The sequence below is a fragment of the Candoia aspera genome, chromosome 10 (genome assembly GCF_035149785.1).
Source record: "Candoia aspera isolate rCanAsp1 chromosome 10, rCanAsp1.hap2, whole genome shotgun sequence".
NCBI lineage: Eukaryota > Metazoa > Chordata > Lepidosauria > Squamata > Boidae > Candoia > Candoia aspera.
Genome location: NC_086162.1, coordinates 7,463,554 through 7,487,636, shown reverse-complemented (window position 1 = coordinate 7,487,636; position 24,083 = coordinate 7,463,554). Strand labels below are relative to the sequence as shown.

The 24,083-nt window shown below is 42.3% G+C and overlaps 1 protein-coding gene across 1 annotated transcript; it reads right to left on the bottom strand.

Annotated features, from left to right (window-relative positions):
• Positions 1–5,050: 5,050 nt before the first annotated feature.
• GJB3 (gap junction protein beta 3) lies at positions 5,051–21,928 on the bottom strand. Its single transcript, XM_063312203.1, has 3 exons — positions 21,754–21,928; positions 5,737–7,036; positions 5,051–5,388 (listed from the first exon to the last, which is right to left on the bottom strand). The coding sequence occupies exon 2, from the start codon at positions 7,000–7,002 to the stop codon at positions 6,199–6,201; it is 804 nt and encodes a 267-aa protein (XP_063168273.1). The 5' UTR covers positions 7,003–7,036; positions 21,754–21,928; the 3' UTR covers positions 5,051–5,388; positions 5,737–6,198.
• Positions 21,929–24,083: the final 2,155 nt, after the last annotated feature.

Below are 24,083 nucleotides of genomic sequence, written 5' to 3'. Positions count from 1 at the left end.
AGAATGAAAGCGCAAGGGTGTGATGCACAAGGGTGTGATGAAGTGCTACAGACACCCCGGTGAGAAAGGTAAACTTGAGGGGAGGAGGAAGATGCTGGAAGGGGGGGAAGAAGTCATTTTTAAGGAAAGAGAAAGAAAAGAGGCTGAGGTAGGGGAGAGTGCATAGAGAAGGGACTATATTTAGAGGGAGGTGGGAGCAGAAGAACTGTTTTCTGGCAAAAGCAAAACACTGAAATGAAACGAGGTGGAGGAACGGACCATTCCAGAAGGATATTCCATCCCAGAAGCAAGAAGACTGGTTGGATGAGAAGCATGGAGTGGGGATGGTTCTGAGGGAGAAGCTTCCACTGGGCCAGAGTTAGTAAAACTGTTCCAAGCTAGGGAAACCATATATGGGGTTACTGAAGATACATTTTTCTCAAAGATGGAGGCCAGAGGAGAGTAAAATTCCCAACTTCAGTCCTTTGCAATTAGGTAGAACCATCCGCTTGGAGAACAGGCCAGACTAGACCAGACTAGATCCCCAACTACCAGGATAGGGCACCCCAGGGCCCCTGAGAGAGGAAAGGTACGACTGTTTACAGCATAATGGGAAACTTCTGGGGCAATATTGCTGAATTACAATTTCCAGCATCTTCATCTGTGACCATCGGGCTGCTTGGATTTAAGCAACACCTGGAAGGACAACAGTGTCCTGTTGGACAGAGGTGGAAGTTCAACAGAAATTAAAATGTGCAGGGAGAGTTTTTTGGTTTTTCCATAATGCCTACTGGCCAGGAAGTTTGGCTGACTGGCAGCAACATTTCTTTGATTTGAATTTTAGTGTAATCCAGTTTCCTGGAATGCTATTACTCTTCAGCTGTTGCATTTTTCTGATTATTATAATGCAATTCTCTGTTCTTTGTTTCCCTTTAAAAGCATACCATAAGAAACAGTGTACACACCCCAAAAAGAGTACAGTAGGTGATATTGTGAACCAAACGTTGAAAAACAGGACAGAACAAATCCATGCAAATGTGCACTTTTGCAGATGTGGGATGGAATGGCTGTGTGGTTGAAAGAATGAAGACATTTTCGAAAACGGAAGATTCATACATCTGTAATTGTGGTTCAAGTCCTACGCCATCTATCCTTGGGCAGAAAAAGGACCAAAGACCAAGGACCGTTTCCTGGGGAGTCATTCCAACTTGAGAAACAGAATCCCTACTTTGCATCTGACCTAATGATCTTAGAAAACAAGCCTCAGAAAATCTCAACCCTGCATTTTGGAGAGGTTCTGCCAGCGTAGGGCACTGGGCTTGATAATCTGAACAAGGCATAGAAATCCGCTTCTCAGATCAATTCCTGTCTGACAAGTAAATTGTTAGGTGTGTCAGTATACAGAAATTCTTGTAGCACCCAACCTATAGGACAGCACCCAAGTTGGTTTCTATACTCATCTCTTCACCTCCTCTAATTAGGAAACAAATCCTCTATGGAATATTGCATGTTCACATCTGGCCTCACCGATTAAAAATGGTGGTGTGATAGGAGAAAGAGATTCTGGCCTCTTGGTACCTTCTGAATGTATTAGGATCTTGACTTCAAGAATTCTTAACTAGTCAACAGCATATTGGTTGGGTATTGTGAAAACAATGATTTTAAGCTCATCTGGAAAGGAGTCAAAGTAAAATTGTACTAAGTTAAATCACTGAAGGCCTTTCAGTGATGTAAATCAACTTTACAAGCCTTCTGTCATGAGTAAGGATGGCGAGCAGGGGGCTCCCTTCCAGACTGTTAAGCGCATGCGTAGCACTGAGGAATTGGTGAGCCATTCCAAGAGGCACAGATTGGGACTGCCTTAACTTGTGGGGTTTACATGGCTGGGTTTTTCCCACGCTTGTTCAGTTTGTTAGGATTACTGTTATGTATTAGCAATAAAACATTAGAGAACAGTTCCCTGTCTCAGAGTGTTTCCTGGGAGTCAGGACACCTTCTTTCTAAATTCATGCAAGAGTTGTTTGGAATTTTTTTCACTTGCGATAAGCCATTGTGCCATCATAATACCCTCACTCATCAAAAGATGACAAGTGAAAGCATGCATGTAATCTTGCCATGTTGCCACATTTCATGAGATTTCAGCCACCTAAAATCTCCCCAGAAATCTAGGAAGATCCAGCCCGTTTATCTGAAATCTCTCAAGATCCTATGTAAGAAAAGCAACATTTGTGGCATTTGTCTCACTTGTGAACTCTCTACTGTGTTTCTGTTCTACATTTCTAAATACTTTGGGTTAGGTTGGGCGGGGGGAGCTCCATGGAGGCTCCAAGGTTGCCATGAGCATCCTAGCACCCATGGGCGCCACTTTGCCTGTTGATGTTGAAGAATATATTAGTGATCTTGGAGGACAGTACAAGTAGGCCTTGTCAGTGGTGATAATAAGACCACTAAAACAAGATGTACACCAGATGATGGTGCTGATAAAAGGCTTGGATCAATACATCAACAGTTATCTGTTATATCTCCTGGGTGTGTTCAAGAAACTTTTAGCAGCTGAATAATCCTTGTTTATCATTGAAGACTCATCTGCAAGGTAGTCAGCGTTGCCAGTACATGATTTAGGCAAGGGGAAAGGGGTGGAAAGAAAAGAGGTTGTAGAAAAAGTGAGATTGTCCCAACCGGTATTTCCAGATCTCAAAAAGAAATAGGTCTCACTGAACTCAGGTGCCTTTATTTCTAAGTAGGGTAGGACAGAGGTTTCTTCAGTTCACATGTTAATATAAGTCTACTTCCTTCACATTTCCAGAACCAATATGGTAAGCAAAACGTTTTCATCTTCTGAGATTTGCAGTTTCTTGAGTTTGATCACTCCAGTCTTGATTGGTAAAATACATAAACCATTTTTCAAAAAGTGCTGGAAAAGTAATGAACAGACTGGATCCTTTCTTCATGTGTGGTGGCAATGCCATAAAGCTCAACAATGCTGGAAAACAAGCCGTTGTAGAACGGAACAAACTCTGAAAGTCGTAATGCCAGTTCCTGAGATATTTTTTTTTTTTTATTAAACTTCACTAAGCCATACATTTCTTCAAAATATACTGAATTGGCATTGTATATGTTAAGGGCTTTGCTATAAAAGGATTTTATATATATATATATTTTATTGGGGAAGAGCTTTGATCCCCTGTGGAAGAATGGCTACCCATGTAGGCTTTGATGGCCAGAGAAACTCCCTATTTGGAAAGTAAAGCAATTCTATTCTATTTAGAAACCATTTTACACTCCAGTTTTATACAGGGAATTGTGCCACATCCAAAATTCAGGTTTTAGAGTTTATATTCTCCCTTGACATATAATCCACATATAATTTACAGTGTTGTTTTAATGTCTATATTGTTTATCGTCTATAGTTTCTCTTCCTTTCTCCCTTTTTTCTTTAATAACTTCAGTGGTGTTAACCAAATACCTTTAGAGTTTAATAGAGACATGCTTTGATTAAGAAATGGATATAGTACAGAATGTACTATAGTACGCACAATGCATACTGATAGTACATGCAGTACAGTTTACGCTACGGAAGCTTTCAAATGGTGTACCAGAGTATATTAGTCACGATATTTTACATTTGCTGGCTATCGGCCTGTATTTTGCTGTTTATATTTGCACGTTTTATCTCTCGTGTCTATTTTTTAAAATATTCTTTAAAACTTATATCTGAATTATTTTTTATTCCATGATATAAAAATAATACTAATAATAATTTTGAAAGTGTTTGCAAGTGAAAACACCCTTGTAAAATGTGGTTGTTAGAAATGTAGTAAAGTTATAATAATGATTGTCTAGAATCATCATCATCATCATTGGCAGAAATGAAATGAAACAAACTTAAGGCTGAAAACATGAGAAACTGAACAAACGGCCATGCCACAGAATTTTTTTGTTCATCGTTCCAACAGCTTCTTTGCTATTTCTGTCTGGAGAAGCTGGGAGTATCAATCCCTTTAGACATAATGGGACCTCCTGCCTGCACTCTTACAATGGGGGAATGGTTGGTGAAGATGACAGAATTTGCAGAGATGGCAACATTGACTTGTTTGATTAGGGAAAAGACAATAGCTACATTAGCTAGGGACTGGAAACCCTTTATGGGCTTTTTGCCAAAAATGGAAAAAAAATGAACTTGTGATTTATGGGTTTGATTATTAGAAAGGGTAAAATATGGATGGAAGGGAGCCACGGGGTGACTTTAGAGAGGGAGGATAAAATAGAAATGCATTTATACAGTAACTGCTGTAAAAAAGATTGGAAGCTGTTTCTTTATATTTTTCTCTTTTTTATTTTCTATTTACTTATCACTTTACTTACTTTTTTCGTTAAATTTGTATTGATTTTGCTTTGTAAAAAAACTTCTATAATAAAAACAAATTAAAAAACAAAAGGAACTCCGGTCTGCTCTCTCTTGCTAAGCTGTTCCAGAGAGAGGCATGAACCCTGCCTAATCTTTGTGCATGGTGGATTTTGCTTCCCGTAGCAACTGATGCATCAACCAAACAAATATTTTAAACATGACTTTAGCTCCTGCTCTGCATGGAAGAGGGTCTATGTGGAAATCTTAATGAAAGAGACTCCAAATCTACCTGAAAAGTTTCTATAGTCTTGGCTGGCTGGGGACTTCTGGGAGTTGAAGTCCACACATCTTTAAGCTGCCAAGTTTGAGAAACACTGATTTAGACTAATTGCTTCCCTCCACCTCTTTTCTTATGATATGTCCCCTTTCCTCTGGACTAATCCTTCCAGAATAATTTCAAAATGTTACATTAGGCTTGATTTCATTGGGAAGTCTTTGTAGCAGAAGACTTCCTGCTGAAATCAGGCCTAATGTAATGTTTTGAAGTTATTCTGGAAATAATGGATTCTTCTCTTTTTTGCAGAGTATAGAAGGCCATGTCCTCTCCAGAAGGCTTCAGAGAAGAAAATACTGTCTCAGATAATTAGCACATATACAATACTATGTGAAAGCACTTTCTGTTGAAAAGTGTATGGATACAGTGCTCAGGAATCAAGCTCAGCTATAAATGGAGTAGGAATGGTATAGGCAGAATCTCTCCTCTACCTTGCAAAATTTTGCATAGCAAGACTTTGCTTCCCTTGGAGTTCCTCAGATATTTTTGTTCTCAACAAGAACTCCAAATTCATAGTGGATTTCCTCCAGGTGAAATTCAAGAGAGGAAATTCGGCTAAAACAACTTTTCAGTGTGATTTGTTTAGCCTGCTTTGCAGGCCACATTGGGATTGGTCATTTCTGAGAATTGTGGCCTGAAAGAGAAGGGAGGACATCTGGGTTAAATAATGCATGTTTACTGAATTTTCCTAATTAATTTACCCCTCTCCTTCCCAGACAACCAGTGACTAACACTCTATAAACAACTCTTGGTAAAGGTAAAGGTTTCCCTTGACATTAAGTCCAGTCGTGTCCAACTTTAGGGGGCGGTGCTCATCTCCGTTTCAAAGCCAAAGAGCCGGCGTTTGTCCGTAGACACTTCCGTGGTCATGTGGCCGGCATGACTACACGGAACGCTGTTACCTGCCTGCTGAAGCGGTGCCTATTAATCTACTTACATGTGCATGTTTTCGAACTGCTAGGTTGGCAGGAGCTGGGACTAGCAACGGGAGCTCACCCCGCCACACGGATTCGAACCGCCGACCTTCCGATCAGCAAGCCCAGCAACTCAGCAGTTTAACCCGCAGCGCCACCACGTCTCTTTTTATAAACAACTCTATTAACAACTAAATAAATCAGTGGAAGAAATCCAAGGTCATAGACTTCGGCTCTTACAGGCTTTAAAGACCACAACATATTGTACACAGATGTTTACCTATCTTCTGAGATAGTTTGGAAAAGTAGAAAGCATAACCTGAGGATGTAGATGGTTGCAACTTTTCTAGCAAGGTTTGGGGAACCAGACAACATAGTTTGCCAGAGCATATTAAGTGTGCATGCTTAGTTTAGCTATAATGTGTAAACAGATGGCCTTGCCTTGAGGCCTGAATAAACATGGCAGTGCTCCCCTTCAATCATTGTGGCCCTTCTCTTGAGGAAAATTTGGTTAGTGATACAATGGAAGGCCTCGATGTCAAGTCCTCTTTCCCCATTTCATGTTTAAAAAACTATTTATGTGTCCTGGCATGGGGCCATTTTGGATTTGCTTCTTCTCCCTCTCAGATTAAAGTCAGGTTAGGTGCAGAAGCTCTGAGGGCTTCCAAGGGGTGATTCTTTAATTTCCCGTCCTGTGAGTGTTCCATCCTTGAATGGCAATGACAAGTGGAGGCCTTGCTGTATGTCAGTGACTTCTTGTTCTTCTTCCATTTCTGCGCTGAGCGGACCACTCTCTTGAAGATGAGATAGAAGATCTCGCACACGGTGAGGACAATGCAAAGAGCTGATGCCCCTACCATAAAATAAGTGAAAATCTTCTTCTCAGTAGGCCGAGCAATGTAGCAATCAATTGTATTGGGGCAAGGATGCAGATCACACTTGACCAGGCGTGGCAGGTCAAAACTGTCCCATATTCTATGGAGGAGATAAAGGAAGATGATCTCAATAGCCAATTTGAAGAAGAGTGTAAGGAGATAAGTCCACCAAAGACCACCATGTTTCTTTCCGGTGTCGCTATACAATTTGGGGCAGTTTTCCCCATTTTTTTCCCGGTTCTTCCTCTCTCTGTCCTCACGATAGGCCACGTGCATGATGACGAGCAGAGATGGACAGGTGACAAAAATCAACTGCAGTGCCCAGAGACGGATATGGGAGATGGGAAAATAATGGTCATAGCAGACATTGGTGCAACCAGGCTGCCTGTGATTGCAGTCAAAATCCTTCTGCTCATCTCCCCACACCCGCTCAGCAGCTACCACGTAAACAAGGACACGAAAAACGAAGACCACCGAGAGCCAGATGCGGCCAAAAGCAGTGGAATATTTGTTCACTCCACTCAACAGGCCCTGTAATGTCTTCCAGTCCATGGCGATAGAAGTTGGAAGCCCTGTTCATGAGCACCTGGAAAGTCAACAGAAGCATACAGTTAAACAAGGTTCCTAGCATTCAAGCATTAGATAACTTTTTAATGCTTAGAGCTGCTTTCAGTCCACCTGAGGGCTGTACTCAGAGCAGTGGGTATGACCAGAGAAAGTAGGTGGGGCACAAAGGAAGAAGTTAGTGGAGCAGAGCAGGAACAAAAGGCAATTGATATTTAATAGCTTAAGTACATGCATAAATAAATACTCTGCTTTTCTTCCTGCCAAAAGTTAGTTGAAAGTTATATTAATACTATTTGGGGCACCAGTGAAGGAGGGCATCAGGGGGAATGCAGGTTGCTATCTCATGCTAAGATTGCTCCAACCTGCATAACTCACTTCATATGCCCTTTCAAAATGCTGCGCTGCCAAACGTGTAATTTTGTAAAATTTACACTAGAATTATGCAGGAACTGACCGTGGAAGTCATTTCTGCATCAACAGGACAGAAAGGAGTTGAAAAGGATCCTTGCATGACCCTTAGGCTGGGTTCACACCATATCCTAAGCTCTAAATCCAGGTTTGCAAAACATATTGGCAGTGTTCATATTATACGTGATACCAAAACACATCATTGACGTGATGGCTTCATGGGATGAAGTAAGTCATGCAAGATGCTGAAATAATGATTGGTTTTCCCATAACATACTACCCCATCTCTTTTTAGTTTAGCCTGAATGTTGTGTGAACCCAGCTCTCCTTAGAGAATTTCACAGAACTTTAGAACTTGGCAGAACCTGTGTTCACTCTTGTTGTGTTTTCTAAACATCTGGACCCTTTCTTCTTGCTAGAGACTACCAGTCTTGTGCTTCCTTTCTTCTTCATCTTTCACACCCTTAACGGCTTAGAGTGAAAGGATGTGATTGTTTTCCTGGCTACCACCCACCTATTTTTTAAAATAACATCTCCTTAACTCAGTCAAAGATAACTTGCTATAATCACTTCGAACAAAATACAGTACAAAAAATATAAAATAGGGGGAATATGTCCCAAACTTCTGGGTTATTTAGATCACCCTTTCCACATTCAGGTTCCCCAATTCATGGAGGGTGGGGTTGCCTTTGCTGACTTATGGACAGTTATGATCCCATGACTGGTTTAAAATGAGATAGAATACTATCCTCTTCTGCAGTTACAGCCCCACGGTTATACAGCATCATGGTATTGTCAACAACACTTCTGATAACATGAAACAATTCTCTTAATATTCTTAACTGTATTCTGCATTTTTTATATTAGTTTTTTTTAAATATGGGTTTTATGTCTTGTTTGTTAACCCCCCAGAATTACTTGTTTAAGGCAAGCAGGCATGTGCATTTTCCAAAAAACAGAACAAAACACCAGCCTACAAATAAATCACATTCCCTGGAGTTCCCTTGGCTGCTTTGTTCCTCTGCCTTTATTTCAGACATCTAGTTTTCTCTGGCTGAAAATGTCAGTGTCACAATATTTATTAACCTGGCCCGAGACACAACTCATTATAAGGCTATTGACTCACACCTTGGTTGGCTTAGTTGACTCACACCTTGGTTGGCTTCCTGGCATATCCTTGGAATAATTTGCTGGAGTTAAGCAGTTCCCAAGATTATAGTTGGGGCAGGTTTTGACTTGACACACCCTGTCTCCCACTCAATACCTGGTACTCAGGATGTGAAAGGACGTAGGACCTCTGGCCCAATGCAGTAGCATGGACAGACTGTCTACCAAGAGTCTAACTGAACACATGCTGCTCTTTGGATGCTTGGGGTAAGAACACTTGAGGTCCCAGGTTTTATCCTGAACATCATGAGATAGGCCTAAACCATCTAAAATGCAGGATTGCATAGCTGATCCCCTGCATCAGGCTTTCCGACCCATGATATATTTCTCAGGATTTCTCCCACCCATGATACATTTTTCAGGATGAGGAAAACTTGTGGTCCCCAATCTTTTCAAAAGTCACTGCCTGCTTTTAGTTTTTCATGGGGCAAAGAGGAAGAATTACAAAATGCCCATGAAGAAATTATATCAATTGTATTTAATGAAATGAAGTCAAATTTGAGTTTTGCTCTGGTCTCACCCACTCCCCCCAAGTCCTGCTGTGCTGCCTCATCATGGTGGGGGTGAGGGTGGTGTTCCTGGGAGGGATGAGTGAAGAATGTTGTGAGTGAATGCCAGGAGTATATATTCCCGGCAGGGTCACCCAAGGTGTGAAGGTCATCCCAGCTGCTCAGCTAAAACAGGCAGGTACCTATACTGGGCAGCAGCAATATAGGGAGATTCTGGAGGTGGGTGATCACTTTAGTGACAATGGCAAAGGCATCAATTCATACCGTGCAGGAGAAGGCAATGGTAAACCACTCCTGCATTTTTACCAAGAAAACCACATGGAGAGAAAGTATCAAGAAGACTTGAAAGACCAGGTTAGGGATGGATGATTATGGAGAAAAATCTGTCTATGTGGTCACTAAGAGTCAACACCAACTTGATGGCACATAATCAATCAATCAATCAATCAATCAATCTCACCCACTACTTATTGGCTTCAGCCTCCCCAACGTTGCATAGCCTGGTATAACTGGAGGGTACCAATTTGGAGAAGGATGATGGTCACAGATACAAAGCTGGATGGCTCAAAGTTCTGTCTTAGGAGGAGACAGAGTCCCACACTTGCTGCCTTTGCTGGAGAGTCACATAGCAGCAAAGATAGCTGAAGCCACAGTTGGCTGTTTTTATCTATCAGTTGGCTGTTTTGGGTTTTTTTTTTTGCCTGCCCATAATGCACTTCCTTTTTACCTATGAGATTCATCTGATGAAAAGAGTTGAAGCTTACAAAAGCTTAGACCTTTTAATAAACTTCATTAAGTTGGAAAAGGTGCTGTCAGACTCCTTTTTATTGTTTTGCCCCCATAGACTAATACGGCTTACACGGCTGTCCTCTTACAATTCCTACCTACAGCTCATGTAGGAATTGGGAGGTTTCTGAAATTCTCCTAACATGGATATCTCCATAGATTTCCAAAGTAGAATCCAACACATAAGAAGTCCTCTGGAGTTCCAACAGAATTTTGGATGGAGGCATTGTGCAGTTTGCTGTGGTTTTCTACCCCTTTCCTCTATTTGTAACTCCTTCTCTTTCTGCTTCCTCTCTCAAATTTGCATTGTGGGGAAATATCGACAAAATGGTGTCTTGATGTAATCAAACACTTGGTTGTCTCACTCCAAGAGGGATGTGGTGTTTTTGTTGATGTGCATGTATCCCCATAACAAATCAAGATCCTTCCATTTACTGTAGTATCTGGAGGATGAAATCCAAAATCATGCTAATTCTTTTAGTTTAATGAGGTCCTGGCATTTAAGAGACCTGGACCCTGGAAGATGGTTCTTTTCAACCATCCCAGGCTTAGTCCCACTTCCCAGTTTTGCTTCTGCCTTACTTCTTCTTTCTTCCATCTTCATGCCTTTCCCACCCACTCTTTCCTTTTGGCCCTGCTCTTCTGGCCATTGCTGGCTTCATCCCACTTTCTGAGTTACACCCTTTAAGGCCCAGCATCCTTCCTCCGATTCATCATGGCAGGCGGCTTCTCCCATCTTTAAGTCAGAGCTGGGTGACGCATGCCCGCCCGCCCACCTTCTCCAGCCCCATCTGGAATGACATTTCCTCTACTTTCTGTACCTCCTTCTTCATATTTCATAGTATACTAATCCCTCTGCCAAGTTCCCCTGCCAAAGGCCATTTCTTACACAGCAACTTCCTTGTTTTTAGATTCTGTTTTTTATTTTCCTGTGTTTCAGGACCTGTTCCAAGCCTTCTGTCTTGTCTTGCCTGGGATTTAAACTAGACTTGTGTTGAATGTTCTCAGTGGATATTTGGGGGGCAAAAATATTGATAAATGTTTGAGTTTTTCTGACCTCCTTCCTTCCAAGAATCTTTTCTCTTCCATTATTGGTGTCTGGTATTGGCATTTCCAACTGGCTAACTGCTTGGTGACTTTGCCCATTTGGCACACTGGCCATCATCAATTTGCCAGTCAAACCATGCTTTCTGAAGATGTCATGGAGGGAAAAAAAAAAAAGAAACCCAGTGTTTATTCAGGAAATTTGTCCTTACCACTGTTGGCCCTTGACTCAATCTGGTTTGTTAAATGTCAATAGTAATATTATCACAATTATTTTATTGGGCTTATAGAATGCTCCTATGCTGTTCATGGATTAAGGCAACATAAGAACCTTTTAGAGAGCCAGTCTGGTGTAGTGGTGAAGGCATCAGGCTAGAAACCAGGAGACTGTGAGTTCTAGTCCCGCCTTAGGTACAAAGCCAGCTGGGTGACCTCCTTCTCAGCCCTAGGAAGGAAGCAATGGCAATCCACTTCTGAAAAACCTTGCCAAGAAAACTGCAGGGACTTGTCGAGGCAGTGTCCGAGGACTGGAAATGATTGAAAGGATTAAAAAAAAAAGGAACTTTTTATAGATTGTTTCACATATTTTATTAAACTATGGTTGGTTTAACTTGCTAAAAAGAAATTTAGTTCACAAACTGAGCTAAGTGACTGGATCAAGCATAGTTTGCTGAATGAACTTCAGTTTTCTGGATGTACATAATACACTAAGTCATAAAGCATGGTTTACAGGACACAGTGGCTGGACTCAGACCAGGGTGCTAAGCATGTTGTGCATGGTTAAAAAAGTGTGTGAACTCAGCCTGGGATGTGGTATGATTTGTGAACCCAACTCTTCTGTACTGCAGTCTAACCCCAGCTGCCTAGCTTTGCCATGGACCTCTGGAGATCTATGTTGAATGGGGATTTGAGGTACAAACATGTCAGGCCCAGCCCAAGAATGCCAACGAATCAATGCAACCAAACTTCAGTTCTTTATTTGCTCACGCCGTATAGACAGAACCTTGCCAGATGAAAGCCACTCTACCTAACCTAAAGGGAAATAACCTGGGGAGGCTCTAGGGCGGGGCTACTCTGAGCCTCTTAGTCTTCCCATGTTCCACCTCTGGACTGTGTTTTCTCTTATCTTGCTCCCCTCCTTGGAATGTGCTCCCTCCTTCCTGAGAACCAGGGGCACCACCGAAATCCACCACGTAACATGAGCAGGGGGCATCTCATTTAAGACAGAAGCCCTGGCCAGCCACATGGGCTGGATGCCCCAAAGTTCACTCTAGCTCAGTTTTTGCCAGAACAGCAACAGACAGTTCTTGGCTAGGAAACCCTGCTCCTTGTTTGGGGAGCTGTCCAATTTCCCTTTCTCTCCTTTAATTGTGGTGCTTGTGAGCAATTAACACTAAGCTTTTTGTGCATCTGGAAAGAACCCATCAAACAGGTGGAACCACATGCATTCTGACTCTACATTTCTTACCATTTTTTTTCCAACTGAAATAATAATAAAAAAACTTTCTAAAACAATACAGGGCAGTGCAAAATTTCAACAGTCTTTCCTTAGATCCCAATCAGAGATGGATTATCTGAATTTTCTGTTGCCATTCAGGATTTCCCTGAGAACCAGAGAGAGTAACGGAGTCTGTACGTTATGCTGTGCCAATTTTAAAATAATTGTTTGCTGAATAAATCATAAGGGCTTATTTTAGGGCCAATACACCCATGAACGATAGGTCTGAAAGTTAATGAACAATAACAATAACAAGGCTAAGCCTCTGTCATGCAATCTGTTGAATCCTGATCCCAGGTTAACAAAACAAAACATGCAATGCACCTCCAAAACAAACCAAATTATAGCTTGATATAGTAGCCTAGTTCATACAAGAAAATTCCACCAAGGTCAGAATTTCCATGCCGTGTGGAAATTTGAACCACAACCATCCAACCCCTTTTTAGTTTAGTGTAGCATGTTGTGCGAACTCAGCCACCGAAGGGATTCACGTATTCTGCCTAACCAAAAGCTAGCCATGTGCCTTGGGGCTTAGTATGACAGAAGAATCCAGCCAATTCTGGGTCTTGTTCTAGGAGGTGTCTTGTACAAGCTGCAAGGATGGGAAAATGACCAAATGCATCACAAGACAAACTGCGCCCCTTGCCTATTGTGTGTGACATCATGATGTGCGTACAAGGGAGTAGAGTTTGTATTGTGAAGCCACTTTTGTTTTCTCCTTCCTTTCCTCTCTGGAGGCCCAGATGTCAGTTCCCTTGGTCTAATGCTATGCGGGACAGACCTTGGGAGAAGGGGCGAAGAGATGCTGCCAAGGGAATGGTCAGATAAGAGGGGGCATAGCCCACAGTTGCATAATGGGTGGAGAAAGAGGCTCAGAAGGGACCCTTCCTAACTTCTCAGACTGTAAAGGAGACCATGGAGATTTGTACTTTCAGACTTGCAAGATTGTGTTAATGTGGGTTTACAATAAATTAGAATTAGCTCATCTGGTTCTGTTTCCTGTCTGGTCTACCTGGGAGAGCTGACTCTTGGGATACAGGGCAGCCATGCAAACAACATCTTCAAAGGAAGCCTGTTGGGAGCGGGGTGAAGAAATGGCTACCCCCTTTGCTGCAGTCCTGAAGAAAAACACCCAGATCCAGCAGTTGTTAATTGCATTATGCAGGAACGCACATGAAGGAGAACCACCAAGACTGTTGGTTCATCTTGGCGTCTCCTATAAAAGGGAAAAAGATTTGCCTTTTCAGATGCACTGAAGTTCAATTGCCAAAGTTGCCAGCCAGCAGGGCCATATGGGCTACGGAGGGTAAGGTGTTAAAGGGCTCGGCCCTGGATCTCAAGGAGAGAGAGAAACCAACATCTGCAGGTGTTTCTCTCTCTTCTCCACTGTCATTACAGATGTGTTGCACATCTGGCTGTATATCATAACCAGGCAGAGGAAATGAGAGGACCACACCTTTCCCATCTTTTAAAGGCCTCCTTTTGCTTTTTTTTAAAAATAAAAGTTAGGTATGTGATGGGCTGATTTCAAAGTCAAAGAAAACCATATTTGAGCAGCGGATATTTTGAAAAACTATCCATGAACCTTAAACAATAAATAAAAGAACCTCACAGATTGAGAAAATAAAAGAAGAAAGAGAAGCAGGTAGCATAGTACAGTTGGGGCAGAACTTTCTCCTTTTTGGACTTGATGGCTTTTTATCCACCAGCTTTAATTTTTCTGTTTTTATATGATGGAGCTTTCAAAAGTGGCATGTTCTCCCCCTCCCCCTTTGATATAATCTATTCTCCCTCCTTAGCCCTGAAACAGCTTATCCTCTTGCTGGTTGACATGAAGCAGGCTTCCTTCTGCAAGTAATAAACTAACCTGGAGGACCTTAAAAGAAACAGGAAAAACAAGACAATCTTGCCTTTCCCCCCCACATGATGCGCCCTCCTTCTGCAATAAACTAAATTGTAACTAGAGGTTACAACTAGAGGGAAAACTGTGCACTCCCATAAATGAACAAAAACATGTTTTCCATGCAAGCAATATCCTGCACCAAGAAAGCCAGCATATCAAGTAGAAGAGAACTAATACAGCCTTCTGGCTAACAGCTTAGTTTTCTATTGGCATGGATTTTTTTTCCTCATGCAACAACTGGATTCTGTATAATTGCAGAACCAAATAAGGATTATTTATTTGATAAATTAAATTTAATTCCATGTTACTTAGCCCAAAGCACAGCCAAAATAAAGGGGTGAGCCTTCTTTATAAGTTTTGGCCCTGCTTGGCATTTAAGCCCCACACCAGGGGCTGCATTTGAGAAGTTCCTAGGCCAGGCAAAAATGAATTGGATTATAAATTGGGGATTTGAATTCTTGGAGCAGCTGTAGCCCAAGACTTTGCTACCATAGGTTTTGCATTCCTGCATTAAATAATACTCTTAAGTCATTCATATTTTTTGTTAGCTCATTCTAGGGAACATGTGTTCCCTTCAGAAGCATTTCCATGATCCCTGAACAAATTTCATCTGCTGGGTTTTTCAAGTTGTTACCCATTCGAGGCAGGGGAACAGGGTCAGTAGTCAGGTTGTCCTTGCAGGCAGATGGATATTCTTTTTGAAAAAGCCTGAACATCTTAAGAGTATCCTTAATTTTTTTTTATATATTTCAAAAAAACACACATAGCCATAAAGCAGAGTAGGTTAAAGCGGTGTTCAGAAATTGCCTACTGTTAAAAGCCCTGCAAACAACTTTGCTGTTGCCATCACCTTGATAGGCAGGAAAGTAAGGGTATGGTCCAAAAAGTCAAGATGGCAGCAAAAAAGACATTTACTTTAGTTTCTTTAGTTGTTTCTCTGTTTTGTCTTCCTTCCTTCCTTCCTTCCTTCCTTCCTTCCTTCCTTCCTTCCTTCCTTCCTTCCTTCCTTCCGTCCTTCCTTCCTTCCTTCCTTCCTTCCTTCCTTCCTTCCTTCCTTGTTTTTTACTTATGAAAGAAGTCTTTAATAAAGAATATTATTAACAAAAGTCAAAATGGCAACCACGATGGTGTGATCGAAGCTCTGCCTGCTTTTTATATACGTTGCACATGATGCTCATAAAAAAAACAAGCAGAACTTCAATCGCACTATTGTGGCCACCATCTTGACTGTTTGGATCACACCCTGCAGACACCCCTGCAAGAAAAGGGGACAGCAGAAGTCAGTCAGCTGCTGTTGCCTGGAGCTCAGCCACTGTGCAGGGAAAGTGAGGCAGGAAGTCAAAAAGTTGCCAGCTGTGTGGTTTGGCTGGCCAGACACAAAAGCTCAGAAACTGTCCAATATGACCAGTATTGAACAGACTCGCTGCCAAACGTCCTTGTTTCTTCTTGTCCTTACTGGCATGGCTTTATTGTTCTTTTAAGGCTTGGATGGGCAACTTCACTTGGTGGTGGCCGTAGAGGTACCTCCTTTGCCAGCTGCATTTAACAGAAGGCAGCCTGCTTACAGGTCTTTCTGCCGAAACTGAAGTGCCTGGTCACAGAATTGGACGGACTTCAGGTTAGAGGTTTAAAACCATCACCCAGCCACTGCTGGGATGATTTATCACTACAGGCAGGCTTGAGGTGACCACCCTGATCAGTTAGGGGCTGATGCTGCAGATTTTGCCTGTCTTTCCACTTCAAAGTGGCAAAAAGAATAAGCCTGGCTGCTGGCCATTGGAGGTCTGAAAATGAGGGCTGCAAAGAATTAGCTATGGGCATCACTTGGTTGCCAATCCTGCTGTAAAGGGGGGTGATGTAGTTAAAATGCTGGAGTAAGCACTGGGATGACCCTGGTTTAAATCCACCCTTAGCTGAGGAAGTTCACTGGAGGACTTTGGGATAGTGGTTCTCTGCCTGTGTCTCTCTGTCAGCCCTTCAAGGTAGTCCAGACAGGACACCAGAACCATGAGTACTAAGTAACATGCCTTTATTGTGAAGTTACAGGAACAGAGTCTTGCAAGTCTGAAAGCCCTTCTCCCCTCCCCTGCCTTTACTTTCTGGAGAACTAGGGAGGTTCCTTCTGAGATGCTTTCTCCAGTCCATTCCTTCTGTGGACTGAGATATCTCTTGTCTGACTGTTGCCCTGGCTGTGGCTCTTCCTTCTGTCTCCCAAGGTTATTCTCACATCCCATTACATCCTCTCTGTCTTAGTCCAAGGATCAGTGTAACTGGTGTAATTGTAATGGTATGTGGGAAAGATCTGGGGAGACGGGGCAAAGAGATGCTGCCTAGGGAATGGTCAGATAAGAGACAGCAGAGCCTGCAGCTGGATAGTGGGCTGGGCAAGAGGCTCAGAAGGGACCCTCCCTAAGTTATCGGGCTATAAAGGAGACAGGTGGTGGTGGGGGAATTGTACTTTCAGACTTGCAAGATTCTGTTCATGTAGCTTTACAATAAAGTAGAATTACAGTATGCTGCTTTGAGCTGCTGGAGGAAAGGGGTTATAACCTAAATAAATAAGGAATTTATTTCTATTTATTAAAAGCTCTCCTGCAGATTCATTAGTTCTTGCCAGTTCCAACTATTCATAATTGCACTCTCAGGTGTCTCTGTGTGTGTGTGTGTGTGTGTGTGCTTGTGTGTTCAAAATCTGAACAATATATCTTGTTCCCATCATGATACCCTACACCAGGGTTCTCCAAAATGGCCAATATTGACCCTTAAGGGTTGATGGCACTATCCAAGAAGTTTTTGTTGTTATTATTTGTAGGACTATTAGTTAAAGTAGTATTTATTAAATTATTTTCATACAATAAATGTTTGGGGGTTGATGAAGAATCTGAAACTCCCTGAGGGGGTCAATGAGCTGAAGATTTTAGGGACCCTTGCCCTACACCATCTTATGCCAACACTCGAAAGTACAGCAGTTTTCTTGAAGCTGCTAACAGAAAACTAGACACTGTAACATAATCCCTACCAACCTGGTATCTAATGGCACCTAGTCATATTGTTTTATCTCAGTTTCTGTAACTGGAATTTGTATTCTGAATGTAATATGCAACTAGACTTCCCAATCTGAACAGTCTGAGTGAATTTTAGTCATTTAATTAGAGATTATTTTTCAGAATGCTGATTATATTTAAATGAATTTATGGGCTCTTCTACTGCAGGGTAATAGATTCACGCGCTTGCTTTTAAAGCATTTCATTTCAATATATCTTTGGGAGACTTACTTTAGAACACAACATTTTATATTCTCAATAGGTAACCTATTTATATCCTTGGTAGATGCAGTTAAAAATATTGGTATGTAAATATGATTGTCTCAATTTTCTGGACTGTTTGATTTGACTTTGGCAGGTATCCCGTACAGAGTTTCAAGAGCCATTAGTTATGGAAGGTGGTATCAGGTATTAAATAGGTATTGTGCAACTGTCTGAAAATGTTAGTGTAGGGGAGGAGAAGCCAATGATTCTCTACCCAATAGTAAATAGTTACAAACAGGGCCATGCTGGCCTTCTCTTCCTTGATGACTCATTTTTTTTTGGCTCAAAGTTTGTTTGGACTAAAATGCCTGAGAAGCACCAACAGAGATACATTTCTCTGCTAGGAATGCCAACCAAGCAGAGAACAGCTGGATCTAAGCCTTTAGCACAGGGTTTCTCAGCCAGGGTGCCGTGGCACCCTAGGATTCCACGAGAGCTCACCAGGGGTTCCCTGGGAGATCACGCTTTATTTAAAAAATTATTTCAAATTTGGGCAACTTCACATTAAGAAGGTCAGTTTCATTCTTTATTTTCAGTTTAAGAACACAGTTAATGCAGATAGACAGGCCTACCCATGTAACGAATACAATAATTTTGTAACTTCTGGCCCATTTTTGAGCCTGAATGGGCAGGGGTTTTCCAAGGCCTGAAAAATATTTCAAGGTTTCCTCCAGGGTCAAAAGGTTGAGAAAGGCTGCTTTAGCATTAGCACTGACTACAGAAATACACAAGTAAAGATAACCGTAATGAATCCAGCTATGGGTGAAGGCACAGGAGTGCCACTGAAGCAAAAACTCTCATGTCCACTGTTCTTCTGCCTGGTGTTTGTAGCAGCCATATTTAGAATTGCCGAAGTTTAAAACTGGCCTTGCTGTTTGCTGTTAACAATGTGCTCTGAAATATGCAGCAATACAGTCTTTACAGCATGGGAGCCAAGCCTTTGCAAAGGGTTGTCCCTCTGCCTTTCTTTAAAGACATATGATCAGACCCAGAAATCAGGTGGCACCCTGGCTCATATGTGCACTACTGGAATTAAGCAGCTCAGTGACAAAGTCTGCTGTTTCCCCCACCACTACGTTACTTCCCCAGACTTCAGAATCTGCAAATAGTTGCTTCTTTCAAGAGACGTGTCTTCTACTCTGCCCAAAGCCTATTTGGAGAAGACAGATTTCTAACTGTACTTTGGTGTCTGCATTCCAAGAAGTTCTGACATGGGAGTTCCCATTCCCGGGGTGGGGGGAGTGCTTTGCAGGTGAATACCCAATCTCATGTGCAAGATTAAAGGGAAGACATTAACCCTTTTACTGATGGAATACCTAGAAACTACCTATTAACACGAGCTGGCTTTTGGCATTGTGCTGAGCAACAATAAAAGTATGTGAGCTGGCTTTGGCCTAGTGTGTGAATCTAATCAACTGTGCTTTTTTCATTAAACTATTGTTAGACAGACATGCCTTGATGTGATGCATGAACCTAGTGACTATTTGGAACCCATCTGCCATGTTCCTTAATCCCAGTGCTGGATTGGATAGGCCAGACTGAGATCTAGTGAACAGAGCAATATGGTTGCAAATCATGTGCAGTTATAGACTCTGGTTAGATTCACTTCTCTTACTTAGTCATTGTGTGATTAGCTGGTTTGTGTTTTAGCTTGTTGTGTGAAGCCAACCGTCGTGTCTTGTATGCCATTGTTTAGGCTTGGTATGTTGTTTGAAGCCAGGATGTTGTATGGGTTCCACAAAGCTCAGTGAAGTACCTTTCCAATACTGGCTCTTGGAAGCTAAACAGAGGAGATCCTGATTAGGCCTTAGATAGGGACCATCTGGGATGTCCAGGTTTGTATGCCAGACTAGGAAGTTGAAAAAACAGCCTTGAATAAGACAACGGCAACCTGTCTCTGTTGTTTCTGTCAATAAACCTACATGCACAGATCCATGTAAATTATCAGGAGTTGAGCTTTCATGCAGACTTATAATAATATTGCACATACAATAATATTAGAACTGATGATTTCTTTGGCTATACTGAGAGTTTCTTTTAAAAACTGAACTATGGCCCTAACAGAAGCCAGATTATGATTTTCCCTACAAAAATCTCTCCAGCTGAGCAAATAAGCCAAGTTGCAGACAACAGGGCAGGCCAAAGAAATTATCAGGTCCTGAAGAACATGCCCATATCCTTTGCGACCCATAATAATGATGCCGTCTGGCTGGCTGTTGGAAGCATTTCAACCCACAGAACATGCTGCCGCTGCCACCAAGTTTGCTGACTTGGACAAGAAATAATTGAAGGGTGATGTACAGGCCTGGCACCCCGAAGGTGATAAATTAAGCTCTGCCACCCTCAAGTTCTAAGAGACTTCTGCCAAACTTTTAGAGAGTCACTGCCATGATTAAGATGTTATGAACCAGATGAATGAAGGGGCTCATTCAGCCTAACATAATCTTTTAATTTTCAACCAGTCTCCTTGCAAATGGAAAACTTGCCCACATGGAGTTCAACAACCTGGAAATTTCCTCTCTTTTTGGCTAGTTTTGAATAAGCAACCTTATAAAAAAAGGATAAAAAATAAAAAAAATTGAGGGAGGTATTCAAAATAGACATACTACAGAACTCTGCACCTTCTGGACTGACCAAGCCCACGCATGGCATCCTGAAGGATGGAGAAACCTAGAGATGTATTTCTCTCCCCGAATTGATTCCGACACGTGGGAAAGCCCTTTCTTTTGAACAAGGCTAAGTTCCTGGGACCACCTTTTGTATGCCTACCTAAACAATGTAGCCAAATTGCTTTCCACCCTTGACTAGGACCCACACTTAAAAATAAAACAAAATCCCTTCTTACTGTTCTCAATCCTTCCTCCTTACCACCACCCACCCCCTTGCTCCCTGGAGCAAGTCAGGTCTGGCAGGAAACATCTCGTTTTTCTCCTTGTGCAAAGTTTATTAAACTTCCTTTATAACCTGCTGCTCCTTCTTCTTTGAATTGCAGAAGCTTTGGGAGAACAGATGCTTTTTTGATTTCTACTCCAGGAACTGCCTTTATTTTCCCCCTCTCTTTGTCTAGTTGCCACCTTCCTTTACAAGCCAGTGCATTTCAAAGGGAAGTGTATATCCAAGTGAATATACTTTGGCTGCAAAGTGAGGCAGGGACAAAAAATTAACTCCCTCTTCTCCAGGCCTGCCTGCCTCTTTTCCATCCCTATCGGGACACACATGTCTGCTTTTTCCTGGCCAGCATTAAATTTACTACTACTACTACTATTACTACGACTACTTATTTTAAAATGAAGGCAATTCACTGAACCTAGAGCTTGGCAAATGCCACTCAATCCATGGGCCTGGTGGCCAAGTCACCATTCCATTCAGTTGACTGCACAATTAATCTTGATTTCCGTAGATCGAGATACTTGATCTTTTCTTTCTGCCTCTTGATGGAAGAACCAAATTTGTGCTTAGCTAGAGTTCTTTAAAGTGTTTAACTTGGACTGCCTCCTATCCTATAAACAGCCAAGAAGATGGAGCAACTGAGTCGCCTTCATCATGTCTTTGATCCTAACCTCCAAGCCCCTGCTCAACTCAGTTTTTGAGGGACAGAAGACACATGAGCACAGACGCTTAAGAGGATGAGCAGGACAGTGAGAGAGGCACTTCCTGATTACCGACATTAAAACAGCTTGCTTTTTCCTGATGTTTCCTACTGAAGCATAATCTATGAAGCGGGTTGCTTTGATCTGTTGTTCAGCAAATGAGCCCATCACTATTTCCTCCTGGGGTCCTAAGTGGAATTAAGAAGCTGGTTTTGATATCCTAGAATGTGGAGTCTTTACCGCCAGGTGCTGAAAATGCCCACTCAGACTGCTAGTTGAATCAACATGATCTTATTATCCACTGAAGTCATACCTACAGATCATGTTTACTACATTTTGTACTATGAAAGTATTCCCTGCAATCTCTGTTCAGGGTTAAAATATTTGCATCTGGTGGATCTCTCCTGGTTGTGAGCAATGAGTACTTCCAAATATGTTTAAAGAGAAACCCTGCTGAGTTATCTATCTCTCCATCATCCGAAACTCCCGTCAGTCCACCAGTAAGAAGGGAAATTCTACTCACCAACCTCAAACCTTCTTTGGCCTTTCTTCTGACTGGCCAGCCTCCCCAAGAGAAAAACAGAGATTTCTCCTTTGTGGCAGGTCTCCTGAAATCTTAAGAGTTTAAGCCATGAAACTTTCTCCTTGTCCTGCATGAAAAAAGCACCAGAGGAGCCCGGCTCCTGGCACTGTAATGAGATGCCTTATTTTGTGTGAGCAATAGGGTGTGGTCTAATTTTCTTGGTTGTGCAAGGAGAAAGGAATTCTCTCTGTGTGGTGAAGGGGGGTGGTGGGTGTTTCAGATTTTCAAATGGCTGTTTTACAACCAATCTGGTTGTATCGGTCTTGGGTCTTGATCCCTGTAAGAGAGCACAGCAAGGAAGTCCCCCTCCCTTTCCAAAATCAGTGCTCCCCCCTGTTTGTCTTCCTGTTCAAATTTGGCATATGCCAAGCAAGTCTTTTAGTTCATGACACAAACTGGGAGCCAAGGTAACTGGACTCTGGCAATTGTTTTGCAGCATGGAAGGAACTGATTAGTGTATGGGTGTCCCCGAAGGAATTGACTACCCGTGTGGTACAGCAATAAAGATGTTGGACTAGAAGTGGAAGACCCAGGTCCTAGCTCACCCTCCACCAGAGATGGTCTTGGGGTGACTCTAGGCCAGTCCCTCCTTCTCAGCCCAACAGCCAGTCTGGTCCAGTGGAGAAGGTGCTGGACTAGCAACAAGGAGACCCAAAGTCCAGTCCTTCATCATCCACTGAAACTCCCTACAGGACTTTGAGCCAGTCACTCTCCCTCAGCCCAGCCTACCTCCAAGGGTGGTTGTTGCAGAAGAGTGGGAAGAGAAAGCATGGTATATGCCATCTTGAGCTTTTGGGGGAAAAAAACAGAAGGAGGCTATATAGCTTGCAAAGAAGCAAATCAATAAAGGAAAAGTTGTATTCTAATGTGAGCAGAGATGGAGACAATAATGGAAGAGGGAGGGGAGTGGAGAAGTGAAGGAAGTTTAGAGGAGGGATTAAAGGGAGCAAATATTTGACTATACTGAGACAATCTTATGACTGAATTGGCCAAGGTCTGTAGGACATGACCGGGCTCACACAACACTCTTAACCAGTAGCAGCTTGATTTGTCCAACATGACAAGCTTGACTAGTTTTTACTTTTTTTTTGTTGCTGGTGGGTCGAAATAGCCTAGCACTTTTGCCTTGTTAATTCACTAACAAAGAGAAACCTTATGTGTGAATGCAGCTTTAATCCAGATCCAACATTTCAGTTTTGATCATCGTATTACACTTCAAGGAGAAAGTAAGTCGGCAGTATTTACAAACTATTTATCTGGGTTGGGATGGATAGCAGACCCTCAACTGTAACTTTGTATAGGCTTGTGTGATGCCCATTTCATTTCCCAGAGGAACACGGTGTATGACGGCACTTGCTTCTTCTATCAAAGGACCGAAGTTGGAGAAATGGTCAGAGGCATCTGTGAAGAGTGTGGGTCTAAAAAAAATCAAGATGGCAGCTGCAACACATGTAAAAAGAGGCGGGGTTTAGATCACATGGGTGTGGCTACCACCTTGCCTTTTTTGACCCCCCTTTGGACAAGCCCCCTGTTAACAGCCCTTTTATTTAGATCAACTGGAGAGCTGGTTTTGATTTGGAAGTTGTCCTGACTGCCAGCAGCTCAGCTATGTGGCTGCCAGCCTTCCTAGCCAGACCAGACAGGAAACACGACCAGATGACCTAATTCTACTTTATTGTAAGGCTACATTAGCAGAATCTTGCAAATCTGAAAGTACAAATCTCCCACCATCTCTTTTACAGTCTGAGAGGTTAGGGAGGGTCCCTTCTGAGCTTCTTTCTCCGTCCATTATGCAGCTGTGGGCTCTGCTGTCTCTTATCTGACCGTTCCCTAGGCAGTGTCTCTTCCCCCCATCTCCCAATGTCTTTCTCACATACCATTACATCGGTACATGGAAGAGAGCCTTCTCCAGCGTGGCCTCCAAGCTATGGAATACGCTCACATGCATGTGTGTGCATGTGTGTGTGCATGCACACATTTGGCTTCCACTCCCCCAATATTTAGGAAAATGACTATATATCTATATTGGTCAAAATTCATTTCCTTGTTAAGTTTTATATTTGGGATCTTTCAATTGTTGCCCGTTGCTTTGAGGGTATTCATTTATTTAGAAAATTTGTATGCCTGTCCATCTCAGCTCTTGGTAGCTAGCAACCAATTTATGAAAGAACCCCCATTACCATAAAGTTAAAAATAATCCAATACAAAAGAAAACTGAGGCACCATGTCACCAATTTGCAAAACAGGGACACGTATGTCAGTCTCCCCGA